A 25,511-nucleotide genomic window follows, 5' to 3' on the forward strand; every position below is an offset into this window, starting at 1 on the left:
GCACCTGAAGGCCGGACAAGAAGCAGTGGGTGGAAACTAATCAAGGAGAAAAGCAACCTAGAACTAAGGAGAAATTTCTGACAGAACAATCGGTGGAACAACCTGCCTCCAGAAGTTGTGAATGCTCCAACACTGGAAGTTTTTAAGAAGGACAGCCATTTGTCTGAAATGGTATAGGGTTTCCTGCCTAAGCAGGGGGTTGGACTAGAAGACCTCCAAGGTCCCTTCCAATTCTGTTATTGTTATTGTTAACCCTAGGTGGAAAGATCTCTTTCAGCCAGCCCTGTGCAGAGGTTTCCAGTAGGCAAGTCCATACAGCTGGCTCTGAACTCTTCTTGGGTCAAGTGATTCTCATCTTGACAGCTTTGTGAACTTTGGTGAGGAAAGGTATATCTTAAGCTATTCATAGGCAGGGATCAAAGAAAGCAATCTTTTTTTTTCCTCAAAGTTTTTAATCATAGGCACTTTAAGCTTTTGTCCTTCTGAGGCCTTTTTTTTTAAAAAAAACCCATTTCATGGACCCTTGCTCCCTCAGATGTTGAAGGCACAAAGCCAAGAGCCTCCTCCTATCTCGTCCCATCTCTCAACGGGAGCGGTTGCCAGTTTCCACTTGGTTCTTTCCCTTCTCCAGGGCAGCAGCATCAATAAAGTTGCTATAATATTGGGCCTGAACCACTTGGTGGCTGGTTTTTGTCCTTGGGCGTCTGGGGCAGAAAGGGATGGTGCCAGGGTCTGGGCTGGCAGGGAGAAGTACATAAGCTTAGAGGGAGAGGGAGAGTCTTTTAAGCAGGAGATTGAATTGTGGATAAAAAAACGAATTTCAAGCCTTTTGATTATGATTCTCATTAAGAGAAAAGTTCCCAGTTGCTTGGCTCATGAATCATAGGACATAGAATAATAGAGCTGGAAGGGACCTTGGAGGTCTTCTAGTCCACCCCCGTGCTTAAGCAGGAGATCATTCTGGACAAATGGCTGCCCAATCTCTTCTTAAAAGCCTCCACTGATGGCATACCCACAACTTCTGAAGGCGAGCCATTCCGCTGGTTAATTTATTCTCACTGTCAGGAAATTTCTCCTTTGTTCCAGGCCGATTAGGGTTAGGGTTCTCTCCTTGATTAGTTTCTAGCCATTATTTCTTGTCTTGCCTTTTGGTGTTTTGGAAAATAGTTTCACCCCCTCGTCTTTATAGGAGCCCCTCAAATATTGGAACAGTGTTATCATGTCCACCATAGTAGGATTTGCTGTTTTTTTTCTCTCTTTCTTTTAAGCACCCTGTAATCTCTTGCATCAGGGTGGAGTCAGGGCGACTGAATGGAGCTGAGTGTTTACTGGCCGGATGCCTTTCCTGACTCTTACGTGGAGTTCACAGCAGATATTTTCTTTTTGTGCCCAGAGGGAGAAATGGCTGCTACCTAGGATTGAACTCATAGCCTCCTGATTGTCAGGCAAGAGCGCCACCTTCAAGGCCACCACGTCGCTCAAGTAGCATGCTGTCCTTAATTTACTACAATTTTTGCTTTGCTTAAATCCCAAAGATGGTTTTCAGGGTTGGGGTTCAGCCACATGGCATGCATTGGAAGCAGCTCTAAGCAAACGCAGAATACTTTCTATATTGCAGCATCTGAAAGTTAGAAACTTCTCCTCTAAATGCCAGGAAAGCCTATCAAAAATCCACCTTTCCCCCCCTGCCCCATATTATTCTGTGGAGGCATCGTGGTCAAGCTATGAAACCAAATACCCGCTTCAAACTTTGCCTTGGTGATACATTTGCTGGCCTAGAGAAAAACCATCTCCATCTTGGAGGGCTTGCTAGAAAGAGTTACCACATTCTGTGCAGAGTCTCCTCATGGTTCTAGCAGCCTTCCCCAGCCTGGCGCCCTCTGGGTGTGTGGGATTACAACTCTCGGGATACCTAACTGGCGCTTGGTTATGGTAGTCTCACCCATCAGAAAGTCATTAGCTCCTCACAAGCGACATAGTCAAGAAACTGGAAGAATCCTGTTTTGACCTTTTCTGCTTCTTTTTTGTCCCATTGCCCCCCAAACACCTCCCCCCTCTCCAGCACACCTGTGCTTGAGGGTATAACAGGAGGCTCACTGTTTGGAGCAGCCTTTAGCTTCCCTGCTTTTTCCATTCTGCTCAGCATCATTCCTGTATTTACTGGATGTTTGGATGGCAAAGAAGAGAAAGTGCCATTCCTAGTTGGATTCCCCCTGGGACGCTTTGCCTTGCTCATGTGGCAGAAAACCTATACAAGCAGTCCTTGACCTATGATCATTAGTTTAATGATCATTTGAAATTATGATCTCTGACATAACATAACTGGATCTCACACTTATGACTTTTGTAGACACATGATCAAAATTTGGGTACGTTGCAACTTGCATGTATTTATAATGATTGCAGCATCAGGGTCATGATTGCCATTTGCAACCTTGGGGGGGAGGGCTTCCAACAAATAGTCAGTAGGGGAAGCCAGATTCTCTTAATGACCATGATCAAAAAGTTAAATTGGCCACAGCTTGCTTAACAACTCACTCACTTAGTGGCTGGCTACAATTGTTGTAAGTGAAGGCAGCTCTGAGCCCATGCACATTCCCTGCTGGCATCTCCAATTCAGGTTACCCTTACAAACCCAGAGAGGGAATTTGTTAACATGGCTCTGGCTGATAGATCCCCACTCTTAACTTCCAGTAGCCAGGACCCTAGTCTGGCAGCACAGAGTAGCAGAGCGTGGCCACCCATTGCGAGTCCTTTCATGGAGGCTTTAAGGAGCTCACAAGCTGCAGTTGCCAGAGGCGGTGAAGATGCTGAGGTAAGAAGGACCAAAAGATGGGAGTTCCCCACTTGCACTACCATAGCAACTGTTTCCATGGGAAATGGCGAACCTGCCGTAGGCTGGAAGGCAGTGTTCATGAAGGAGAGGACTCCATTGGCCGAGGAAGCAGCGGGAGGGGCTGGGGAGAAGGGGCTGCTCCTGAGGAGAGGGAGAGCTGTCAAGAGGGAGGCGACTAAGCAGTGAGGAAAATCTTCCATTGTCTTTCCAACTTGGTAGCAGGGTGGACACCCTTCTGCCCTGAATTTTTATAGGTATGTTTACAACTTTCCACATCCTCAGCTTGGGCCATGCCAGTAGGGAAAAAGTTCAACATCCTGGAAAGCATCAGGTTACCGAAAAATTAAGTTGCTTATTAATCAGACCTCCTTATCCATCATTGCTCTTCCAACATTGCAAAATTCTCCCCTTTGTCTTTTTCATCATACAAGCTATCCCAACAATTTTACATTTCTCATATCTTAAAAAAAAGCAACAAAAAAGAGAAGAAAAAGAAAGAAACAATATTTATTTATTTATTTATGAGACTTATATACCGCTTTAAGTGCAAGCACCCTCTAAGCGGTGTACACCAGTAAGCAATGTATATATATATTACATTGCCCCCAACAATCTGGGTCCTCATTTAGTCATTCCTCATTCCTAGTCCATTACCTGTCACACCACAAAACTGGGTGTGACAGGTAATGGACTAGGAAACAAAATTTAAAATCATCTTGATAAGTTAGAGAAATAACTAAAAATAACATTGAAGTTTAGTGGAGGCAAACTAAAACGCTTTATTCAAGAAACAAATGCAAAATACAGGATCAGAGACATGTGGCTTGTCAATACTTCTGAAAAAAACCCTTGGGATGGGTGCCATAGAGTTGGGCATGGAAGAATGCTTACAATCCTGACCTCAGTTATAGATAACTCTTCCAAGGTGATTCTAACAATGTCTTTGAGCTCATTCATCAACATCAGTTGTGTTCTTGTTGTCTTGGCAGTTATACTTCTCAACCTTGCCAAGCATATTCATGTCATGTCACATGCTCAGGGTTTGTGAGTTTCTGCTTGCTGATCTTCACCTCAAGAACTTGGTCAGCCTTTATTTCTGATCAATTCAGTCTATATGCAGTTGCTATTAGTAATCATTAATATTCATATACATAACAACTTATTCTGCTTGTTGTCTAAATGCTTAGTTTTCCCAACCATATTTTACCACTGGAAAAGCACTGTTTTAGCTATTCTGATCTCTGTTATTGAAATGTCCCTATTCGTATTCTTGTCTATCGTTGCCTTCTTCCTCTTCTTCTCCAACTAGCTGTCCCTCTTATGCATTCTTAAGCCCAAGACACAAAACAACCTACCATGTTCATTAACTTGCTATTATACTTCACAAATCATAATGGTTGATTGCTTCTGACAAGCCAATCTTGGTTTAAGCCAATCCAGGTGGAAGCCTTGAATGGATCCTGTTTGTGGAATTAGGAAGTACAACAACCAACTTTGTCTCAGCAACCTTTGTCTGGACTAGAAATCTGCACCTTCAACATTGAATGTTGCCATCTGTTGACTTACCTATGACAATATAGGCATCGCACAATCCCACTTTCCAGGAATGGCTGCAATCGACTAGAATAGATAGAACATGTTCCTTCCCAAGTACATTTGCAATTCTTGCTCGCTTCAAGTGAAAATTCTGCAGTTGCCCATAGCAACCCAAAAGGCCTATGTGGCTCTTCCCACAGAAAGGCTGATAATTGCAAATCGTTCTTGTTGAAAGAGGAAAATGCACTGCTGTTCCCGCAAAGGGAGCAATCAGAAATTAAAACTGAAGCTTTAATATGCGATGTATCACCAGACAAGCTTGTTGCCTTCTCTCCTATGTGGAGGAGGAAAGACAAAAGGGCCGTGAAAGATCCTTGAACACCCAGGCAGGTTCTGGCCTGCAACCTCTGCACTCTGGCAGGAAATAAGGAGGGAAAGAGGGGCTCGGGATTCAATGCCGCCCCCCCCCCTTTCCTCCTGCACGCTGTTGCTTGCATTTGGCAAACATTGTATGTGTACATCTCAGAAGAAAGAGCAATATATTTTTCCAGGAAGTGCAAAGGAAGAGTGGTATTTTCCTTGGGGGAGATGAAGAAAAGGGCTTTGGCCTACCATATGCACTTCTTTTTGGACCATGATGTTGGCTGCCACAGAGAAATAGTTAACCAATGATCTGTTTGCTAGATTGCAACTAAGGTGAGCACCGGTCAAGGGGGAAAGGTCAACACCACCACAGGAATGCTGGTGGGAAAAGTAATTCCTGGGACCCCGGACAGGAGCTGTATTGCCCCGATCCAGCTAGGAGCCAATGGCTTCCCAATGGGTTTAATCCTCCTCCCGTATGCAACTTGGTGGATGAGGGGAGCCATAGGACAAGAAGTTTATTTATTTATTTATTTATGAATGAGACTTATATACCGCTTTAAGTGCAAGCACTCTCTAAGCGGTGTACACCAGTAAGCAATGTATATATATTTACATTGCCCCCAACAATCTGGGTCCTCATTTTACCTACCCCGGAAGGATGGAAGGCTGAGTCAACCTTGAGCCGGTGAGATTTGAACCGCTGACCTGCTGAACACAGTCAGCTAAAGTGGCCTGCAGTGCTACACTCTAACTGCTGCGCCACCTCGGCTCTGTTAAGGGAAGATTATCTGGGGTGGTATTTTTCAAATACGTTGGTCTCAAATACCCCTCCCCTTTTTGTTCTGGTGCCTTCAAGATGGTGTTGACTCCTGGCAACTGCCTGAATTAGACCTGCCAGTTTTCTTGGCAAGATTTTGGAAGTGGTTTGCCATTGTCTGTTTCCTAGGGCTGATAGAGAGTGACCGGCCTAGGATCCCCTAACTGGTTTTGTGCTATAAGGTGGGACTGGGACTTTTGGTTTCCTGATTTCTTGCCTGGTGCTTTAACCACTAGGAACCCTTTGCATTCTTGAAAATGATTGAAGACTCCAAAGAGCTTGGGTTTATGTTGATTGTATCTATCAATATTTACTCTATTAGAAATCAAAACTGAGAAATTTTAAAATATTTATTTTTTTAACAGCGTCTGCATTTTGAGAAGCACTGAAAATTGAAAATTCTTTTAAATGGGTTTATAGTTTCAACATAGCCCAGCAGTGAACATGTACATTGCATAAAGTTGGGTTGGGTTGGGTTTGGAATAGGCATAACTTGGTTGGTTGTATGAACTCAACCCTCTTGGCTCATAAATCATGGTTTATGCTTTAATACTCTCGTAGTTCAGCTAATACCCCAGAAGACCGCAAAGACATCAGGATCAAGATTATTGTGGTGGAATGGAAAACTTTAACCTGAACTTTAAATTTAGTGACAATCAATGCATGGTTGCCTATTTCTTTTTAAAAGTCAGAATTCAATATTCAAGGTTATACAATTGGAAATGCTTAGCTTGGGACAGCAGCTGAACATGAGTCATGAACTAAACATCTGATACGATCTTTAAATAGACTAAGTTTTAAAAAGCTATTATGAGCTTCATCTGTCAATAAAAATGCCCAAACCAGTCTGAAGATGTGGCTCATAATCCTAATACACAGTACTGGAATTTAAAGCCACCTGGCTCTAAAAAAGAGTCTGTATAACTTACAATATTTAAAAAGCAAACATGACTATCCAGTCAAAACTGTAACAATAAAACTGTAAAAAAGCAGAGTCAGCAAGGGCTGCCCAGGGAACAGAGCTGGCTCTTAAAGACACTTCCGTCTGAAGAGTGAAAATCACCCATCTCTTTATCTCTCTCTCCCTCTCTCTCTCAAGGGCAGGGGTGTGACAGGGGTGCATGCAAACTTCACTATCTTGCTCTTTCAGATGTTTAACTAGGCTGCCAGATCACCCAGGGCGAATTTAGCCATTTGGGTCTGGTGGTTAGAAGACACACACTGAATTCTAAAGAAATCACAAATTGAGATTGCACAACATCCTACCCTAAAAGATAAATTGTTCACGTGTCAGGTGAGTACAGTCCAAAGGGAAGCAGAGTTGTGCATATTAGGGGTGTGTGTGCTTTATCTGAGGAGAACCTAAAAGTGGAAACTAAGCTGAGGAATTCCAGGGATTGTTGAGCACGTCCAGAGCCAAAACAAAAAAAGAGGAAAACGTTGTAGGGGGAAAATAGGCAAATATTGCTGAGGAGCTATCAGGATGGAGCATCTATTTTAATTTTGTATTTCTCACCGCAATCTAACGACTTTCAGCCGTTATGCATAAGCGCCCCATACCTCGTTGTGCCTCTTGCAATCACAAACCAGCCTTTAAGTCTGAAGTGTGCGGCGATCCCCGTACACGAGGGAAATGCAGCCGAGCGCAATAAGCAAACCTCAATTCAGTTCAACGAGCCACTCTGAGTAAAGGAATAACAGAACACCAGAGCTGGAAGGGACCCTGGAGGTCTTCCAGTCCAACCCCCCGCCCAAACAGGAGAGCCGAGACCATTACAGGGGAGCAACGGCCGTCCGCTCTCCTCTTAACGGCCCGCAAATCTGCAGGGCAGCGCCTCCCGTTCACCGCAAGCGAGCCCAACTCTTCGCAAACGCTACGACCTGCAGCTCGGACTCCAAAATAAATACACCCTCTTTCCTTTACTCAGCCACGCCCCCTTTCACTTCCCGGCTGCACAAGCCGCGCAAATGGAGACGCGTTGACAGAAACGGGACGCTTCGGCCCGCTCTGGCTAACGTCACACGCATGCGCAAACCGCCCTAGGGGGGAGTCCATTTCCCGCGGCTCCCTCCAGCGAGAGCGCCTTGCAGGAAGGGCAGCTGTTCCGTGGAGGAGGAGGGGGGGGGGCGGTGCGCGCGGCTTACGCAGCCGCAGGCGCAGGCCGCAGCGGCCGTTGGGTGACGCTCCGCGAGGCCGCTCCGCGCAGGCGCCGTGGCCGCCCTGCCCCGGCTCGCTTTTTCCCTGAGAGGCGGCGCCGCTCGGCCAGGAGAGCCGCCGCGATGGGCTCGGAGAAGGACTCGGAGTCTCCGCGCCCGGCCTCCCTCCGCGCCGTCGCGCCGCCGGCCCAGTGCCCGAAGGGGGCCGGCGGGGGCCCGGGACCCGGGGGCGGAAGCAGCCGGGGCCGCCGCCGTCGCCGTCTCCTGAGCTTCCAGAGCGTCTTCTCGGCCGCCGCCTCGGCCGCCTCGTCCTCCGGCGCAGGGGCCCGCCGCCGCCGCCGCGCCAAAGCCAAGGCGGAGCCGCCGCCGTCCGAGCCGGGGCTGGAGGAGCGCGAGGCTGCGGCGGCCACCGAGGAAGGCCTCCTCCCTCCGCCGCCGCCCGCCTCGCCTGCGCCCGCCTCGCCCGGCGCCGCGGCGGCCGCCCTCTCCTCCTGCCCAGCGGAGGGCGAGGGCGAGCCGGGGGCGGCGGCGGCGGAGGGGGGCCCGGCGGCGGAGCTGGAGTGCCCCCTGTGCCTGGTGCGGCAGCCGGCGGGCAACGCGCCCCGACTGCTCTCCTGCCCGCACCGCTCGTGCCGCGCCTGCCTCCGGCAGTACCTGCGCATCGAGATCACCGAGTCGCGCGTCAACATCAGCTGCCCCGAGTGCAGCGAGCGGCTCAACCCGGCCGACATCCGCCTGCTGCTGCGCGACTCGCCCCAGCTGGTGGCCAAGTATGAGGAGTTCATGCTCCGGCGCTGCCTGGCCGCCGACCCGGACTGCCGCTGGTGCCCGGCCCCGGACTGCGGGTGAGGCTGCCGCCCGGCGGGGAAAAGGGGCGGGGGGCTCCCGGGCTCTCCGAGCGAGGCTTCCTGGGGGGGCGGGGGGCGCCTGCGCTTGCCTGGCTTAGCCCGTCCCTCGTCATCTGCAGGGGGGCGGTCAGAGTCCTCCGTCCCCTTTGCAGGCTCCGGGGCGGGACAGCGCCCGCTTTCCAGAACAGTTCAGTCCTTGAACCGCAACCGGGGGATTTCTGAGAAGTTTTATTACTGTGACTCTGTTTTCTCTCCCTGCCAAAAAGTGGTAGCTACTCTTGTGTCAGTGAAGAGATGCACAAGAGTTACTGTTTCTGGGTCCCGTAGGAGGACAGAAGTACCGGAGCTCCCTACACCCCGGGCTTTCCCTTCTTGCTTTTTGAAGGCTAAGGCGGGAGAGGGGGGGGGCTAATGATAATGCTGCTGGTTCTTTTGCCTGACAGAATTATTGTTGAGGTGTGTCCTGTATACCGTCACGGTGTCCAAGCGCTGAGATGTCAGTGTATATGTTCTCAGTGGTTTTCCCCAGTATCTGTCACTAAGGGTCAGAAATTCTCTCTAGGTTCCTTAATGCGACCTATTTAAAATAGTTACAATTTTCAAAGGGTTCTGTTTATTTGAAAGTTTTATCACTGGATATATGAGATGTAGTGATTTATATATAAAGCTGGTTTGCCACTTTGGGTGGTATTTAATTGGAGGAAAGATAGGTATGTCAAGTGAGTCTTCATAGATCAACCTAGGTTATCTAGCTAATAGTTCCCACTAAGATAAATCTCTTAAGAGATTTCATTATGGCAGATTAGTTCATCCTGGTGCCTATGACTTAAGTTGTTGAGGGGACTAAATAGGATTTCTAGGTACAGTTTCAGTACTACCATAAACAGACTAGGTAAGTGTGGAATGATGTTTTAAGAGAAAGGTTGGGGAACTGCTGGTAACTAATGCCAGGTGATACTGTCTGATCATCCCAAATATTTTTATGATTTAATCTTGGACAGGAAAGCCTATCCTAGAGGAATTGGTGGACTATGAATGCTATGTGGTGTGGGATAAGAGTGGGCAAACTTTTTTTGGGGGGTGGAGATAAGTGAGAATTTCAGTGGAGAGGGTAAAGATGCCAAATGGTTGTGAGCATGTCCTGGTTTTGGCGAGTTTGATTTCCCATCCTGCTTTGCTTTTAACATGCTTAGTTAATGTTAATTTATCTGTGGATTTGGTATGCCCATCTTCAAAATGGCAGGACATGAAGCAATTACTGTAGAAGGAAGGATCTGAAAAGGGGGTGGGCTGTGGATTCTGGTTCCAAGTAAAACCTCTCTTGTAAAACCTAGTGCTTTCTTATATTTTTGAATTACTTTTGAACAAGTTCTTGCTCAAATTAGTTTGTTGGTAAAAATAGGTTTTATGGGGATTTTGAATTCTAGTGAAGAAATGTATAAAATTGACGGTTTAGAAGTGAAAGTGGAGGCCATGAGTTCTGGTCTCACTTTGGGCATGAAGCCAGCTGGATGACTTTATGCCAGTCCCATTCTCTCAGTCCAGGGAAGAAGGCGAGGGCAAACCACTCTGAAAATGTTGCTGACTAAACTGCAGGGACTTGTCTAGGTCATTGCTAGTGATCAAGACTTGACTCTAAGGCACCAAAATGAAAGAAAGAAAAAAAGAATTAAATGTAGAGTGCGTAAAACCATGTCAACAGTTCTTTACAAAAGTAAAACTCTTGCCAATCAGGCTATGATCCAGTTTCTTCCACAAGTTATGTTTCTAAAGTATCGAAGAATTCTGAGTCTTTCCCAAAATTACCCCACATTTTCTTACATCCTCAAGAGATATGAACGAGAGAGCCATTTGTCCAGAAGGATACAGGGTCTCCTGCTTGGGCAGGGAGGTAGACTAGAAGACCTCCAAGATCTCTTCCAACTCTGTTCTTCTGTTATTCCCACCAAGAACAAATGCTGTGAAACTGCCAACAGACCAGAATGTGAATCATTGTGGTTGGGTCAGACACACAGTTGGAGAATGAGAAATGGCCTACTCTTGGCAGATTGTCAGAATGAAATCAACAAGGAAACTTTTGCTTTCACTTCTGTTTTCTTTTAAATCAGCCTCCTTAGAGTTTCTCTGATGCAGAATTGAGGAAGTTCTTTGAGTTGAGGTTTCTTCGGGATTCCTTTGAACTATGCAAATTAATACAAAAGATGAAGAGTTATTATTGTAATAAATGTAATAAATTACATTGCTAAATGTAAGTAATTAACTCAAGATTCGGTAGGCATCTGTCAAATGTACTTATATTTCTGAGCATTATGGTTCAATGGCCAAAATTTACATTGCTTTTGGAAAAGTTTTGATATCTAAATAATAAAGTATTGACGTTTTTCTTTGTTAAATTCTGTGGAATTTCGCAATCACTGTATTCTGGATGTTCCTGAAATTGATGTTGAAATATCCCCAAACACTGTTTCGTCTATAGCGAATTTAAGGGGTTTTATAAATTTATACTAATAGTGGTAATAGGTATCATGCTATACTATTGTAAAAAAAATATTTCTCATAGTTGCAGAGATGTACTCTAAAGAAATGGCACATGTACCTTCATTCAGATGTTTATCTTGCCTTTATTTTTTGTTAGCTCAAGGTAGCGTACATATATAAGTTCCCTACCTCCTCTTTCCCCCACAATCACCATCTTGGGAAATGGCTGGGGCTGAGAGAGAATGCCAGGTCCTTGTGCAGTACAAAATACATGAAGATATTGCTTTTCATATTTAAGTCATAGTTTTGGAATAATGTTCAGCGGCATTCCTAATATAATAGCATGCCAGTTTCATGAACAATATATGCTGGTTAGCCTGCTGCATATATGTGTATAATTTGAAGAATAACTATGTGTGAAGGTAACAATACATTGTCAAAATCTCTGCTCTCTGAAGTCTTAAGATCAGTTTGTGTTCTTGCTGGGTTCCAGAAAATACATCTGGTTTTCTTCTCTGCTTATATATTTTATACAAAATCTTTGTCCTCAACTTTCTTTGAATTACAGTGTAAACATATCCCAAGAAATATAATATGGGGTGAACCGATGGCTTCTGCATTCTGTCCTTGCTGTAAGCATCTTCTATAAATTGGCAGACTTAGCTATTCTGCCTAGGAAGGTAAATTGCAGACCTAATGCAAGAGTGTGTTTCCATGGCAATGCTGTCTTCTGCTGCACAGTTAGATCTGCATACAAATCTGGAAATACGTTTTTCTTTGTGGTCAGCTTGTGTTACAGCCTAGTATTTGTTAGATTTTCCCTGCCAGAAATATGGACAACGTTCAGGGCATCAAAATAACACCTGCATTATTGCAGTTAAATGAGAAGAGCAAAATGTGGTGAGGCATAGATTATTCAGAAAGCTTGAAAAGACTTTGTGTAGGAACACAAATTCAGAAAACAACCTCCACTCCCAGTATGTGCAGGGATTCAGAATAGCAAAATGTGAATTTGAGTTTGCTTTATAGATCTGAAATGCTAGGTGCTGGGGGTGAGGGTGGGGTGAGAAAATAGAAAATTAGATGGGAGAATGGAATGTACATGTGGGTGGGGTGGGGTCTTCTGAATATGTGTTTCTTTGCAAAGTTTGAAATTCTGTTATGCCTTCTGATTTCTCTCTAATATGAGCAAATGTGATTTTGATTGCACATCAGTCAGGAAAAGAGTTTCCAGTTAACATACAGAATTGCTCTTATATTGCTTTAAGCCAGCAAACTGGCTGTCTTTCAGTGCTAATAAGAGCTGAATAATCTGTGCCTCCTCACCTTATTCATACTCTGTTCTTCTTATTCATTATTTAGCTATTCTCAAACAAGACTGTTCTGTACTACTGTATTTTGTGTCCCAATTGTGCATTCTGTTCTAAAATGTGAAGTTCATAAAAAAAAATCATATTGAGGTCTGCAGTATGGATCTGAAACTGATGTGATAAAGGCACAACTGAAATGTATAATTTGGGCTATGTATGTGTTTAGGTGTTGAAATCTTATGGTAATATGGGTAGTCTGATCACAGGCAAGGTATGAGTAGTTAAAGGATTCCTTATTTATTCCTTAAAACCCAGAAGGTATGCCGTTTGTATAATACTCTGCCAATACACACTGTCCATTGAATTCTGGTTCTGAAATGCAAGACTGGTGAGGTAGCCGTTGTCCTTCATATCTTAATGGTCTGAGATGACTAAAAGGGGATTAATTCTGTAACAGGGATTCTTATGATAAGATTTGGGTATTTGTACTGCTGGATAATCAAAATGTCTGTTTGTATCTATTGGGAGATTAATCCTACTTGTGAAAAGGCAGTATAGTAGCCAGTTTGGATTCCAAACAACTGCTTACACAATACAGTTTAAAAAACAAAAACAAAACACATGTTATTTTATTGAGGAATGGGATACATATGTTAAAAAAAATCAGAATTCTGAATTTGAACAAGATATGTAAAAGACACACTGCCAATTAATGCCCTGTATTCCTAGTGCAGTTTCAAAGATTTCCCTTTTGACTCAGGTAGGAGAAAGGCATTTTATTTTATGGTGAAGACCAAGTAGTATCATTGGCAGCCAGTACTGCTTATGCAATTGGGAGGCCTTTTCCAGGACAGAATGTGTTTTTCTGAAATAATTTTATAATCTTTTTAAATCTCCTCTAATGGCTTACCTAGGCTTTGAACTCCTTGGATGCAATGTCTAGACATGAATTGGGACTGTTTCTTGAGATCCTAGTTCCATTTAATAACTTGCTTTTTGCCCTCATGCTTTATACTAGTGCTAAGCTTCCTTCCATATGAGAAATTCAAAGCCGCACTTTATTTCTGCCTTTCTGCTGTGCATCTTGACAAGTCAATATGTGCTGCTTATCTTTAATGGTTCTACTGGCAGGTTTCAGCTGCTTGAACTCCTACAGGATATGAGTCATATGAACCATTGAAATGTTTGTATTCTTTTGCCTGAGAAACCATAATATGACCTGAGTTACATGAATGTTAACCATCAGAAGAATGAAGAAGGTGTTGCTTCCCTGTGAAGTCTTGGTCTCCTCGCATGGGTACCATGATACGTGTGAATTTGAACAGTTGTTCAAATAAGGCACAAAGCATTTTAACCTTTAATCAGCACCTTGATTTAGATTCGGAAGTGTATTAATAACCAGTGGAGTTTTACTAAGTCTGTGTAGTGTGTGTCCAGAACTGAGCAACGGGCTGTATTCTGCATGGGTTTAGATTTCTGATTACTTTTTGGGGGTAGTCACATGTAATAGATATTGTCTGATATGGAGAAATTGTTAAGCTGGGATATGGGGAGGCTCAGGACAATATGTTTTCTCTAGATAGCTGCCTTTGGCTGGTTAATTGACCGGCACTCTTCTTGCTTCCTAGTTATGCTGTTATTGCCTACGGATGTGCCAGCTGCCCTAAACTGACTTGTGAGAGAGAAGGCTGCCAGACTGAGTTTTGCTATCATTGCAAGCAGATATGGCACCCCAACCAAACCTGCGACATGGCCCGCCAGCAGAGAGCGCAGACTCTGCGGGTGAGGACAAAGCACACCTCAGGCCTCAGTTACGGACAAGAGTCTGGTCCAGGTATGTATTTGAGAGCTCCAGGGTCTTTGCTGCTGTGAAGATCATCAGAGAGGTGATCCTCAGACTCTGATGTGGTCAGACATCTCCAGCAACACTAGTGGGCAGGATGCATATGTACTGTATAATCTTCCAGGCAAGATCTTTCGTATGCTGGCTGTTCCGGAGCTTTTATTGCATGTTCTTGTTCTCCTGGCTGGCAATTACCCCAAGGGCGGACTCAGGTTTCTGAAGGGGATTCCCATTATATAATCAAAGAGGAAACCACCCTTTCTTTTTACTTCTCAGTTTGTTATTGGTCTAAAGTGTGTCTATCTACTTAGAATGCATCTTACCAGTGCTTTTGAGGAGCACATTAGGATTAATCTGGATAATAAGGGTGTTCTAAAAATCCAGATCTTTTACTTATTACTAGATCACTACTTTCCACCTGTTCCATTAAATTGGGCAGGAGAGGCCTTCTCTTGATCCATCTGTGAGGTGGGACTCAGGAACGCGGCCCTTTCTGCTGTGCCTGCCCTCTGGAAAACTATCCTGCCCAAAGTTCAATGGGCCCCATCTCTGCTCCCCTTTTGGAAAGCTCTGAAGGCCTAGCGCTTTTCATAGGGCGTGGGCCCCAGGAGAATAACCAGGTGCACACTATTGGAAGGTGATGTTTGAGAGCCACTTTGGGTTACTTAGCTGGGAGTAGATATATTTTTTAATATACTGTCCATTTATATTGTATTTTAATTTCTATTAATATCTCACGATCATATTGGTGAGATGGGTGACCATATCATCATTCATCATCATTTTAGCCATTGTCCATCCACTGCAGGAAGAAAGCCTCTTCTGCATGTTTTTAACCTTTATGGTCCTGAGCTCAGTATAAATAAATAGCAGCAATATAATTGTATGGGTAGATGGAGATTTCCTCCGTAATATATTGTATGTACTTCTCTATAATATATTCTATTCACTGGATGGAACTACAAAGGAGGGGAAATCCACAATAGTCTATTACAGGTAACCCTCGACTTACGACCACAATTGAGCCAAAATTTCCTGCTGCTAAGTGAAACATTTGTTAAGTGAATTTTGCCCCATTTTATGACCTTTCTTGCCGCAGTTGTTAAGTGAATCACTGCAATTAAGCTAGAAGCCTGGTTGTTAAGTGAATCTGGCTTCCCCATTGACTTTGCTTGCAAAAGGTGACCACATGACCCTGGGACACCACGACCGTCATAAATACTACCAAGCATGTGAATTTTGATCACGTGACCGTGGGGATGCTGTGCTTGTGAGTGTGAAAAACGGCCATAAGTCACTTTTTTCAGTGCCACTGTAACTTTGAACGGCCATTAAATGAACTGTTGTAAGTTGAGGACTGTATTTCCAAATATTCTTGGTCTGAATCTTTGAAAAAGTGGCAATTTCCAATACGACATAATATATTGAACCTGTATGTCAAGAACAGCTTTGTGTTCTCATGGTGTTTAAAATGCAGAAGCCGCCTTATAGCAGGTTAAATTTATCCCTGTGCCGAAGGTTCTGTTTTCCACGTGGCCACGCTTATGCCAGCTTTTGCCCAGAGGTCGATGTTTCTGATCTTTCTTAATGAGCACAAGTGGATCGCCGCTGAGCCATTGTCTTTTGCAGTCTTGTCAAGTAGATCAGAAGCACACAGGACCATCTTTTAGTGACTAAGGCTTGATGCTCAGTACAGTCAGACTTAGAGTTTTAGGCTTTCAGACGATGCGAGCTTGACTTGTCTGTTCAGAAAGGGGTGGGCCAGAAAAAGTAAAGGCCCAAGGATTCCTCTTCTTCTTTCTTAAAACGAAACAGCTGATTCATTTTTGATTCCTTGCTGGAATCTCTTTAACATGCACAGTTAAGAAGCTGACTAGTTTCCTTTTCACGTTGGCAGCCGATGACATCAAGCCATGTCCACGCTGCAGTGCCTACATCATCAAAATGAACGACGGCAGCTGTAATCACATGACCTGCGCTGTATGTGGCTGCGAGTTCTGCTGGCTGTGCATGAAGGAAATTTCTGATTTGCATTACCTCAGGTAATTTGGTTGGAGAGCGTGTTGTTTTGTTTCGCCTTTTTGTCTCTCCAAACCTGCCGCTGCGAAATCACACCATTGGCATTGTTCTCAGTACAGCAAAGTGATCCCAATGGTTGTATTCTTTCACCCAGAAATTAAAACTTTGGGAGACAACAATGCTGGGACAGGGAGCAATTCCGACTGAGGAGCTGCTCAGTTCCTCTGAACATTCTTTCAGTTCTTTGGGAAAATAGATTTGATAGAGCACTTCTAGCATAGGTGTGACTCTAATACCTGAATTCTCTGTGAAATCTCTTGCAGTCCTTCTGGTTGTACCTTCTGGGGCAAAAAGCCATGGAGCCGTAAGAAGAAGATTCTGTGGCAACTAGGAACACTGATTGGTGCCCCCGTGGGGATTTCTCTGATTGCTGGCATTGCGATTCCAGCCATGGTCATTGGAATCCCTGTTTACGTTGGGAGGAAGGTAAGCCTGAGCAGAGCGGCAAGGTGGCATTTTGTAAGTCTTACAGATTGTATCTAATGAAAAGGAACAGGGTGGTCAGCTTTTAGAGAATGTTTAATGTTCAAGAAAAAGGTGCCGTATGAAAACACAACGTCTGGGGTAGGAATTAACTGTTTATACATTTCATTAATGATTAAAAAAGAACATTGCTGCAAATTTTTGTGATACTATTGTTTGCTGTTTTGGACACAGTGACATTTTGATCTCTTCTGGGTACTTGAGCCCTTTTTCTTTTTCTAGAGATAGCGCATGTGTCTTCAGTTCTTCAGGAGTACTATATAAACGGCATCTCTATACTGATAATCTTTTCCAGGTTTAATTCTTATTTATTCTTGATTGTTTATGCACCAGATTCACAGCAGATACGAGGGAAGGAAGACCTCCAAACACAAGAGGAATTTAGCTATCACAGGTGGAGTAACCTTGTCTGTGATTGCATCCCCTGTCATTGCTGCGGTCAGTGTTGGTAAGATAGATTTTTCTTCTCCAGTATGTGCCAGTGTGCTTGAACTATTACTTTGCTCTGACTGTTTTCAGAGTGACTGTGATCCCTGTGCCAGCATAAAAGTTCTGGATCTGAATTACAGACAAGCCTATTTAAAATTCAGATGCGATTCTGCAATTGCAGGACTTCATACAACTTAAAAGGGGTTTTCATGTTTTTTTCTGGTAGAAGGATTACCCTATTTGCTCATACATTCCTAGTCAGGGCATCTGACTCTTTAAGGGGCCATCACTGAGAATTTCATTAGCCAAGTCAGAGGAGCATTCCTGTTGAGTTTTCCCCATTTTTTGATAATTCAGATAACTTTTGTTCAATTTAATCGGAAGAAATTATAGTGGGATTACACGGGTTGGTAGAGAATACGTTTAAGGTGCTACAAAATAGTTTTGTGCAGGATGAGTACAGTTGCTTCTGTGTTGAGAAAAGGAACCAATATGGGCTTTGAAGTTCCCCTATTGTCAGTTATTTTGATAAATCACACTCCTTGCCTTGCAGAACACTCACCTTCTCTTTGGTCAGATTTCAGGAGGATTCGGCCTCTCCCCTCCAGCTGCATCGTCTCCTGATTCTGCTTCACCCTTCTGTGGCAATTTCTTTGGGCCTGCTGAGAATTTTCCCTGCTTCTGGCGCTGCTTTTTGTGCCTGCCCTTCGGGGCCAGGTGTCAGAAGCGCGTCACTGCTCTGGTGTGCTGTTCCTGAGTATACTCGGTGTCCAGAACAGGGCGGGCGACCTCTTCACAGACAGGGAAGCCCCCTATTAGGGAGAATGGTTGAGAGCCACAGCGGGCAAAGCAGTGACCTCTCTGAATGGGCAGAACTTGGTATTGTAGATCAATGGCTGGGGGATGTGTATTAAGCCTAAAAAGAGGCCTAGATTATTTGAAAGAACTGCCAAGAAATGGGACATGTGGTTGCTCAGTGGTTTTGCCTGATGGTGTAATCTCTCAAGCAACAAAAGGAGGTTCTGGGACTGCCTGCGCTTCATGGCCTACGCTGGCCACTCCTTATCTAGGCAAATCTGAAGAGCAACCTTGAGAAATGGGACAAGAAAGCTCCAAGGAGGAATTTTGCCTTGTTCAGCCTTTGCCTCAGTCAGCCTCCCACTTTAAACTCATTGCAGATTTTCTTTAGCTGCTTGTTGTTCCATGCAAGCAAGCTGCACCTTTATCTTTGCCAGCCTTCTTGGATAAGATGGACTAATCCTGCTTTACTGTAAGGCTATATTAATAGAATCTTGTACTGTAAGTCTGAAAGGACAAACTTCTCGCCTTCCACTTTTAACTATTTGCTGCATCCTTCTTTCCTTTTTCTCCTTTATGAAAAATGCCGCCATCTTAAAAGGAGAGCCCTAAAAAAAGTGCTAAAATAGACGAAACCTTTATGTTTCTGTCATTGGGAGACACTGGTCCAGCATTTACTTCTCCAAAACACTTAATTTCTTTTTCCCACAGAAAGTCTACGATCCTAAAATGCAGCAGCAGCTCAGAATTTAAATTATTCCACCTTCTGCATTTGGCTGCAAAATCACGCTTGCACAAAATCTCTTTTTCTGAAGTTGAAAACTGATATAAATAATTAATGATATGATCAAATTCACAATTTAAAAGTTTATTAAACTATGACTGGTATTAGATTTTTATATATCATTTTGTCTTGATTTAATAAATTGTTTTCTGTTTGACCAAAGTAGTTTAGAAAGAGACAGTTTATAACTATTTTATATTGTCATAAGCTATAGATTAAATTCTATATTAAAGTTCAGTTTCTCTTTCAATTTGATAGCATGTCATACTTTCTGTGAACAAGGGAGTGGACAGAATTAAACCAGCATCTTTAATCAGCTTAATGTGCTGATTAAAAAAGGAAGGAATTATAGCAGGGGTCTTCACACTTGGCCCTTTTATGACTTGTGGACTTCAACTCCAGGCACGCTGGCTGAGGAATTCTGAGAATTGAAGTCCACAAGTCATAAAAGGGCCAAGTTTGAAGACCCCTGAATTACCGGAACCAGAAGAGGTGGCAGCTTTTGAACCCAGGTCATTCAATCTAAAAACACAACACCCAAGTTAAAAAAAAAAAAATATCTTGGAATGGCTATGATCAAAAGAGAAAGTCTTGTTGCCAGAACCAAAGCTCAGAAGTCTGAAATTGGTACCAGCGATAAACAGCTGGCAGGAAGCAGCAGAGTCATTGCTGCTTGGAAGGCAGATGACTGGCAGAGCCCTTTTACTTTGGCCATGTAACCCTTTATTTCCTTACAAACCACCCTTGTTTCCATGCATGACTTCATGTGTTGCCTTTTGAACACGTTCTTTTTTTTCCAATTTTTTTTTTTCATCCTTGGTTTGTGTAGTGGTTGTTACCTTACATATTTTTTTTCTCATTCTCACAATCTTTTTCCTTTTATTCTGTCATACATAAATGATACTAACAGGACATGATTATTCTTGGATCTAAGTTTCAATGTTATTGAAATCATTCCCCCCCCCAGAGGTTTTAATGACTAAATAAAATCTATTAGCAGAAAAAAAGGGCAACAAATAAAAAATCAAAACTGTTTAACAGTCAAATGAGCTGTGTGGATTAAGGAAGGCAGGTGGAACCAATGCACACTTCTTGTGTAACAGCAAATGGCAGTGTGGAGCCGCCTGGCTCCGTCCTGACCACATGCCTAGCACATAGCTGTCATTTGTGGGCTGAGTGGTTAGCTTGCTGTTCAAATGCAGGACGTTCCATAAATAAACCTGTTATAACTGATAGGGGTTTTTTTTGAGTATAGAGAAAATACAGAGGTCTTATGTTGCAAAAGGGATCCAGTTCTGATCCCGTGTTTGAAATGCTGCGTTTATCTGCAGGCTCTGATTCTTTTCTCACTGGAGTCGTGCTTCTTAGTAAGTGAGGTTGCAGGGCATTGAGGCCTTAGAGTTTTAAGACACAGGCAGTGTTGGTCTTTAGGCTCTGAAATGTGATCCAAATCACTCTTTTCATGTGCTCTAGACAGCCAAGATCTGTGATACCACTTAACATACGCTTTTGTTGCTGTTGTTCAAGACTAGCCTATTATAAACAAGGTTATACTTTAAGGTTGTTTCCAACATTCTCCTTAATCAGGGTATTTTTTTAAAAAAATACTCTCCTATGATCACATAACTGAGTATGTTTTCTGAAATTCAGTTTTTTATAAATTGAGACTTTATATTCTGTCTGCAAACAGCCAATGATTTGTTTTTCAAGGATAGTGACATCATGCTTCTTACTACCAAGGCAATCCACTTCCATATGTAAATACTGAGGAATCTCCTATTTGAGGCTCTCTTGGCCTCCTAAGGCAGCGTTCCCCAACCTTTCCGGGTTGGTGCCCAGAGAAGAGGGGATGGTTTGTGTCAGGGGCAGGCTCGCCTGCCCACTGGTTGCATCAGTGGGGCTGCACGTGCACCTGTACCAGCCTGCCACGCACATGGCCCGATTGCAAATAGACCACGGCCCACACGTTGGCGACCCTTGTTCTAAGGCTTTGGTGGTGCAAAAAGCCTCATGTTCAAGTTCAAGCCAGTTGGAGTATCAAATTTAGACAGGAAGGAAACAAATGAAAGGAACAGGCGACTGACACATTACTGCTGTTTGTCAAGTAGCCACCAGAGCAGGTATTCCACCCCACCCTTTCCCACCATTGGCATCTATAGTCTAGTTATGGACACATCCCAACTGGCAAGAAAGCTCAGGGACCTTAAGCCTTTAGGACAGTCTGGCAATGCTCTGTGTGGGAAAGCAGAGACGAACACCCATTTACCAGCAAAAAAAAACCCCTCTCTCCCATTTTAAGATAGTATATAAGATAGTACTTGCACCACCAGGGCAATGCATTTGTAATGTTACAGAATTGGATTGCAGTCTACAGTCCCATTGGTCCAGGTTCAGAGATGGAATATCTTCTATGAACAATTGGTATCAGTTGCTGAGATGCACTACTTTGGATGGAAAAGCCTTTTCTTTCCTGCAGGAGTCTTGCTGTTTACTGATAGGCATCCTTTGTTCCTAGGTATTGGTGTCCCTATCATGTTGGCCTACGTGTATGGAGTCGTTCCCATTTCTTTGTGCCGAGGAGGAGGTTGTGGTGTCAGCACAGCCAATGGAAAAGGGGTTAAAATTGAGTTTGATGAAGATGATGGGCCAATTACAGGTAAAGAAGTAGCCCACTGTGGTCATAGTCTTGGGGGAAGGGTACTCAGGAATAAGGAGGGCAGTACTGGACAGTCTCTAGGGGCAGCTTTGGAGGGGTGAGGTCATTCTTACACAATAAATTTGTAAAGACAAGTAGAAAGTTCCTACTGTGCAGGTAAACCATATTCCACATTTTTTTTATCACTCCCCCACAAAAATATTTCTAAATTGCCCAATTACAGCTCTTTGGTATTTATTTATCTACTTGATTTATGTAATCACCCATCTAACTTTTATGTGGCTCTAGACAGCTTTACAATAAGACAAAGAAAACAACATGGGTCCAATCTAATCCATCATCCATAGAGCCAGGAAACAGGCTCTAACCCCCACCCAGGGCCCCAGCCTCAAGCACAAAGCCAGTATTTTACTTCTTGGGGTGCAATTCCAACTGGTTCCTCTGTTACTCTAAGGGGGCCTCTGGCTAATTGTCTTCAGTTTTGTGCTGCTTCACCTTCTTCTCCTTCTTAGTGGCAGATGCTTGGAGGGCACTCAAGAACCCCAGCATTGGTGAGAGCAGCATTGAAGGACTGACAAGTGTTTTGAGCACCAGTGGAAGCCCCACCGATGGGCTCAGCGTCATGCAGGGCAACTACAGTGAAACAGCCAGCTTTGCTGCGCTCTCAGGAGGCACTCTAAGCGGTGGAGTCCTTTTAGGAGGGAAAGGAAAATACAGCCGGTAAATATTCTTGCTTGCTGAAGTGTGTGTGTGTGTGTGTGTGTGTGTGTGTGTAAGGGGGTGCATGCCTGCATGTATGTGTTGTAGGAGCATGGAATCTGGGACCACATATAGGTGGAAAATATGACTTTGATTCTGTTGTACAGCGCCCAACTTAACTAGACCATGATATAATGGCCATAAATAGCAATGAATTGGCTACTTTTCTGAGAACTAGAAGGCTTCTGCAGTTTACCATTAATTTGGTTCAGGGGCAAGAGAGCCGGTCCTGAACCAAATGCTTATGACCATTTTTTCTCTGCTCCCAAGTGAAATGCAGACTCTCTTCCTGAAAACTGTGAGCAGTGGAGAAATTGTCTATAGAGTGTTGAGCAAACTGAGCTGCGTGGGGAGAGTGGGAGCAGCGGGCCCAGGTAGGATGTTGCTTCTTAAGATGAAAGAAGTAAAGCCAAAGTTCGTCCAAATGGATAATGTGAACAGGAGAATCCTAAAACCGAACCGTGTGACGTTCAGTTCTTGTGGATCTCTCCACTCGTGGTTTTCATGTAATCAGAACCACATTGTCCTTCAGTTAGGCGGGTCTGGGGAAACATCCTTATGCCAATTCCTTTCTCTTGGTCAGGTTGGAAGTGCAGGCTGATGTGCAGAAAGAGATCTTTCCAAAGGATTCGGTCAGCCTCGGAGCCATCAGTGACAATGCGAGCACACGAGCCATGGCAGGCTCCATCATCAGTTCCTACAATCCCCAAGACAGGTGAGCCAGTCTAGCTAATAGTGCAGGGAGATAAAAATCTGTCTTCTTTAGAGAGAGCTTTTATACAACTTAGCTTTGTCAAAAAGACATTCTTGTTTTTGCTATGTGTGGCTAGAAAACAAGTGCGGATTCTGTAGAACAGCTGAATCAGAACCTAGATGGCTTCCATTGTTCATGGTGTTAAGTGGGCCGCTTCTGGATCATGCAAGTAGAATTGCATGGATTTCCCTGTGTGATGAAAACTGAAAGTGGATGCAGATCAGCAAGAAGGCACAGAAACATTTGGGTTAGGGTAAATAAGTTTTCTGGTATCAGTGCAAAATTTGTGCATATTATATGTTCTGCCTCAGTAGCATCAGGTTCTGTGCCAGAGGATAATAATCTGACATTTATTGCATAAAACCAAGGTCCGTGTTTTCAAGATTCCAAAATTCTGCAAGTCAATTAAAATTCGGGAAAGCTCCCTAAAACATATGTGATGGTTCACACGCTGGTATATATTTTATTATGCTGTCCTTTGTGCAAAATCTTATAAAAAATAGCTTAATTTGAATGAGTCATTCAGCTGCAAGACTTCCTGTAGTGGGAAGGGCTGTGCAGGGAGGGGAAGTGAATTCTATAGGTGGCTTCTTTTCCCTTCCCATTGGGTGGTGGCCATACCTGAAAGTGTGGAATATGCAGAGCTGCCAATAATTCCAGCCTAGTAAGGAAGGGAGGGAGGTGTCTGGTTTGATGCCTCAGCTAGTGTTGGTAGATAGCAGATAAAAGGGCGTCACTAAGAACCCTTTTGTATCCCTAATTCTTTCTTGAAAAATGTGCATACACATGTATATGCATATGCATATGTATATAAAATTAATAAAATAGTTTTTTAAAAGTGGAAATTGCAGGTTGGTCATGACTTCTTTGCTCCCAAACAGAATATAGAAAGAGCTGCCCTCACTTTGAAAGCTACAGTGCCAGGGCGAAGGGGGATCCTCCGTGCGTGTTCCTACTAAAATTAGCTTTCCATGCCCTGGAGGCTTTGATAGAGGGAGGCGGCCAATGGGCACTGCTCCCATTTGGGGCGGGACTACACTCATTCCTGCCTGCTTCCTGCCTGTCCTCAGAGTAGCATCTGTGTACTAGGATAAGACAAGTTAATCTTACAATTTATTAAGCTTGCTTGTAACATGGAGCTTCACATGGTGCACTTTTCCCACAGGGAATGCAACAACATGGAAATCCAGGTGGACATAGAGACTAAGCCCAGCCATTATCAGCTTGTTAGTGGAAGCAGCACCGAGGATTCCCTCCATGTCCCAACCCAAATGGCAGAAAACGAGGAGGAGGAAGAGGAGGAGGAGGAGGAGGAGGAGGAGGAAGAGGAGCAGCAGCAAATATGCAACCACCAAAGCTGTGAACAGAAGGACTGTGTGGCCAGTAAAACCTGGGACATCACTCTGGCACAGCCCGAAAGCATCCGCAGTGACCTGGAGAGCTCGGACAGCCAATCTGATGATGTGCCCGACATCCCCCTGGATGACTGTGACTCCCCCTTTCCCCAGACCACTGCCTGCCTCCACCCCCCCAGTGCCAGAGGGGCTGGGAGCCCAAGTGCCCGCATCGGCCACTGTGCCCAAGCAGACGGACATCGGCCGGAGGAGAGAACACTGGAGTGCCTTGAGGCCCGAGGGTGAAGCCCCTCTCCCCCCTTCCCCCCCCCCGGCTTTTGCTCCTGGTTCCCTGGGTGACTGCCCTGATCTGGACTCCGGGGACGTGGCTTTTCTTACATGAGGATAAAGCCTCGGTTTTCTTTTTTTATTTATTGATTTAAGCGCTTGGTGATGCTCAGTGAGTTGTGTAAGAGTGTACATAAACGTGTGCGTGTATATTGTATGTTTGCCAAACACACACCTAAAGAATGCCTTTAATAAATATTCCTGTTCCATTCTCATTGGATCCTGTTTGCCCAGTGAATTTGTCTGGATTTTCTGTTAGACGCTTCTTTGCTCCTGAAGCTCTTTCCTTGAACACTCCCCTCCCCTCCCCGTGTCAAAACATGTATATTTGCTGCCCCCTAGAGGACTTTGCTCCCTTTAGTGCAGTGGTTCTCAACCTTTCTAATGCCGCGACCCCATAATACAGTTCCCCATGTTGTGGTGACCCCCAACCATTTATACATCAACGGGTGCCAGGGGCGTGGCCAAAGGGGGGAAAAATGGCGGACAGCCTTGTTTGGCGACCCCCGTGAAATGGTCGTTCGACCCCAAATGGAGTCCCAACCCACAGGTTGAGAACCACTGCTTTAGTGGTCTATTGCCTTCTTGGGGTGGGTATCCAACAGGGTCCCGATGCTGGGTCGGAGCAGGCGACCTGGGGTCTCTAGAGAGTTTGGAGGAGTTAGGGGGCATCAGATTGCCTATTCCTGCTACCTGGGATTCCCTGTTTTCAGATTTGGGGACTGGAATTGCCTAACAGGTCAACCCTGAACCTGAAAAATAAAATAACAGTTCAATCTCTTTCAATCAGAATAGAGCTGGAAGCAATCTTGGAGGTCTTCTAGTCCAGCCCCCTACGCAAGCAGGAGACTTTATACCATTTCAGACAAGTGGCTGTCTAGCCTCTTCTTAAAAAC

The 25,511-nt window shown here is 44.4% G+C and overlaps 1 protein-coding gene across 2 annotated transcripts; it reads left to right on the forward strand.

Moving 5' to 3' along the window:
* The first annotated feature begins 7,624 nt into the window (after positions 1-7,624).
* Positions 7,625-24,835, forward strand: RNF19B (ring finger protein 19B). 2 transcript variants are annotated; one of them, XM_039328278.1, is made up of 9 exons: positions 7,625-8,557; positions 13,977-14,182; positions 16,089-16,233; positions 16,534-16,696; positions 17,087-17,147; positions 21,280-21,420; positions 21,933-22,140; positions 22,763-22,894; positions 24,099-24,835. In XM_039328278.1, the coding sequence occupies exons 1-9, from the start codon at positions 7,836-7,838 to the stop codon at positions 24,571-24,573; spliced, it is 2,253 nt and encodes a 750-aa protein (XP_039184212.1). In that variant the 5' UTR covers positions 7,625-7,835; the 3' UTR covers positions 24,574-24,835. The 2 variants fall into 2 exon arrangements, with proteins under 2 accessions (XP_039184212.1, XP_039184201.1); XM_039328267.1 differs by having other exon boundaries at positions 7,637-8,557; positions 17,087-17,201.
* The last annotated feature ends 676 nt before the right edge of the window (positions 24,836-25,511 follow it).

This window comes from Crotalus tigris, unplaced genomic scaffold (assembly GCF_016545835.1).
Source record: "Crotalus tigris isolate CLP2741 ecotype Arizona unplaced genomic scaffold, ASM1654583v1 scf7180000017614.5298720, whole genome shotgun sequence".
Classification (NCBI taxonomy): domain Eukaryota; kingdom Metazoa; phylum Chordata; class Lepidosauria; order Squamata; family Viperidae; genus Crotalus; species Crotalus tigris.

Coding starts and splice junctions, on each gene's coding strand:
- RNF19B (XM_039328267.1), top strand. CDS start 7,836: ATGGGCTCGGAGAAGGACTCGGAGTCTCCGCGCCCGGCCTCCCTCCGC. Junction 16,234..16,533: donor TCTGATTTGCATTACCTCAG/GTAATTTGGTTG, acceptor AATCTCTTGCAG/TCCTTCTGGTTGTACCTTCT. Junction 17,202..21,279: donor CATTGCTGCGGTCAGTGTTG/GTAAGATAGATT, acceptor CTTTGTTCCTAG/GTATTGGTGTCCCTATCATG.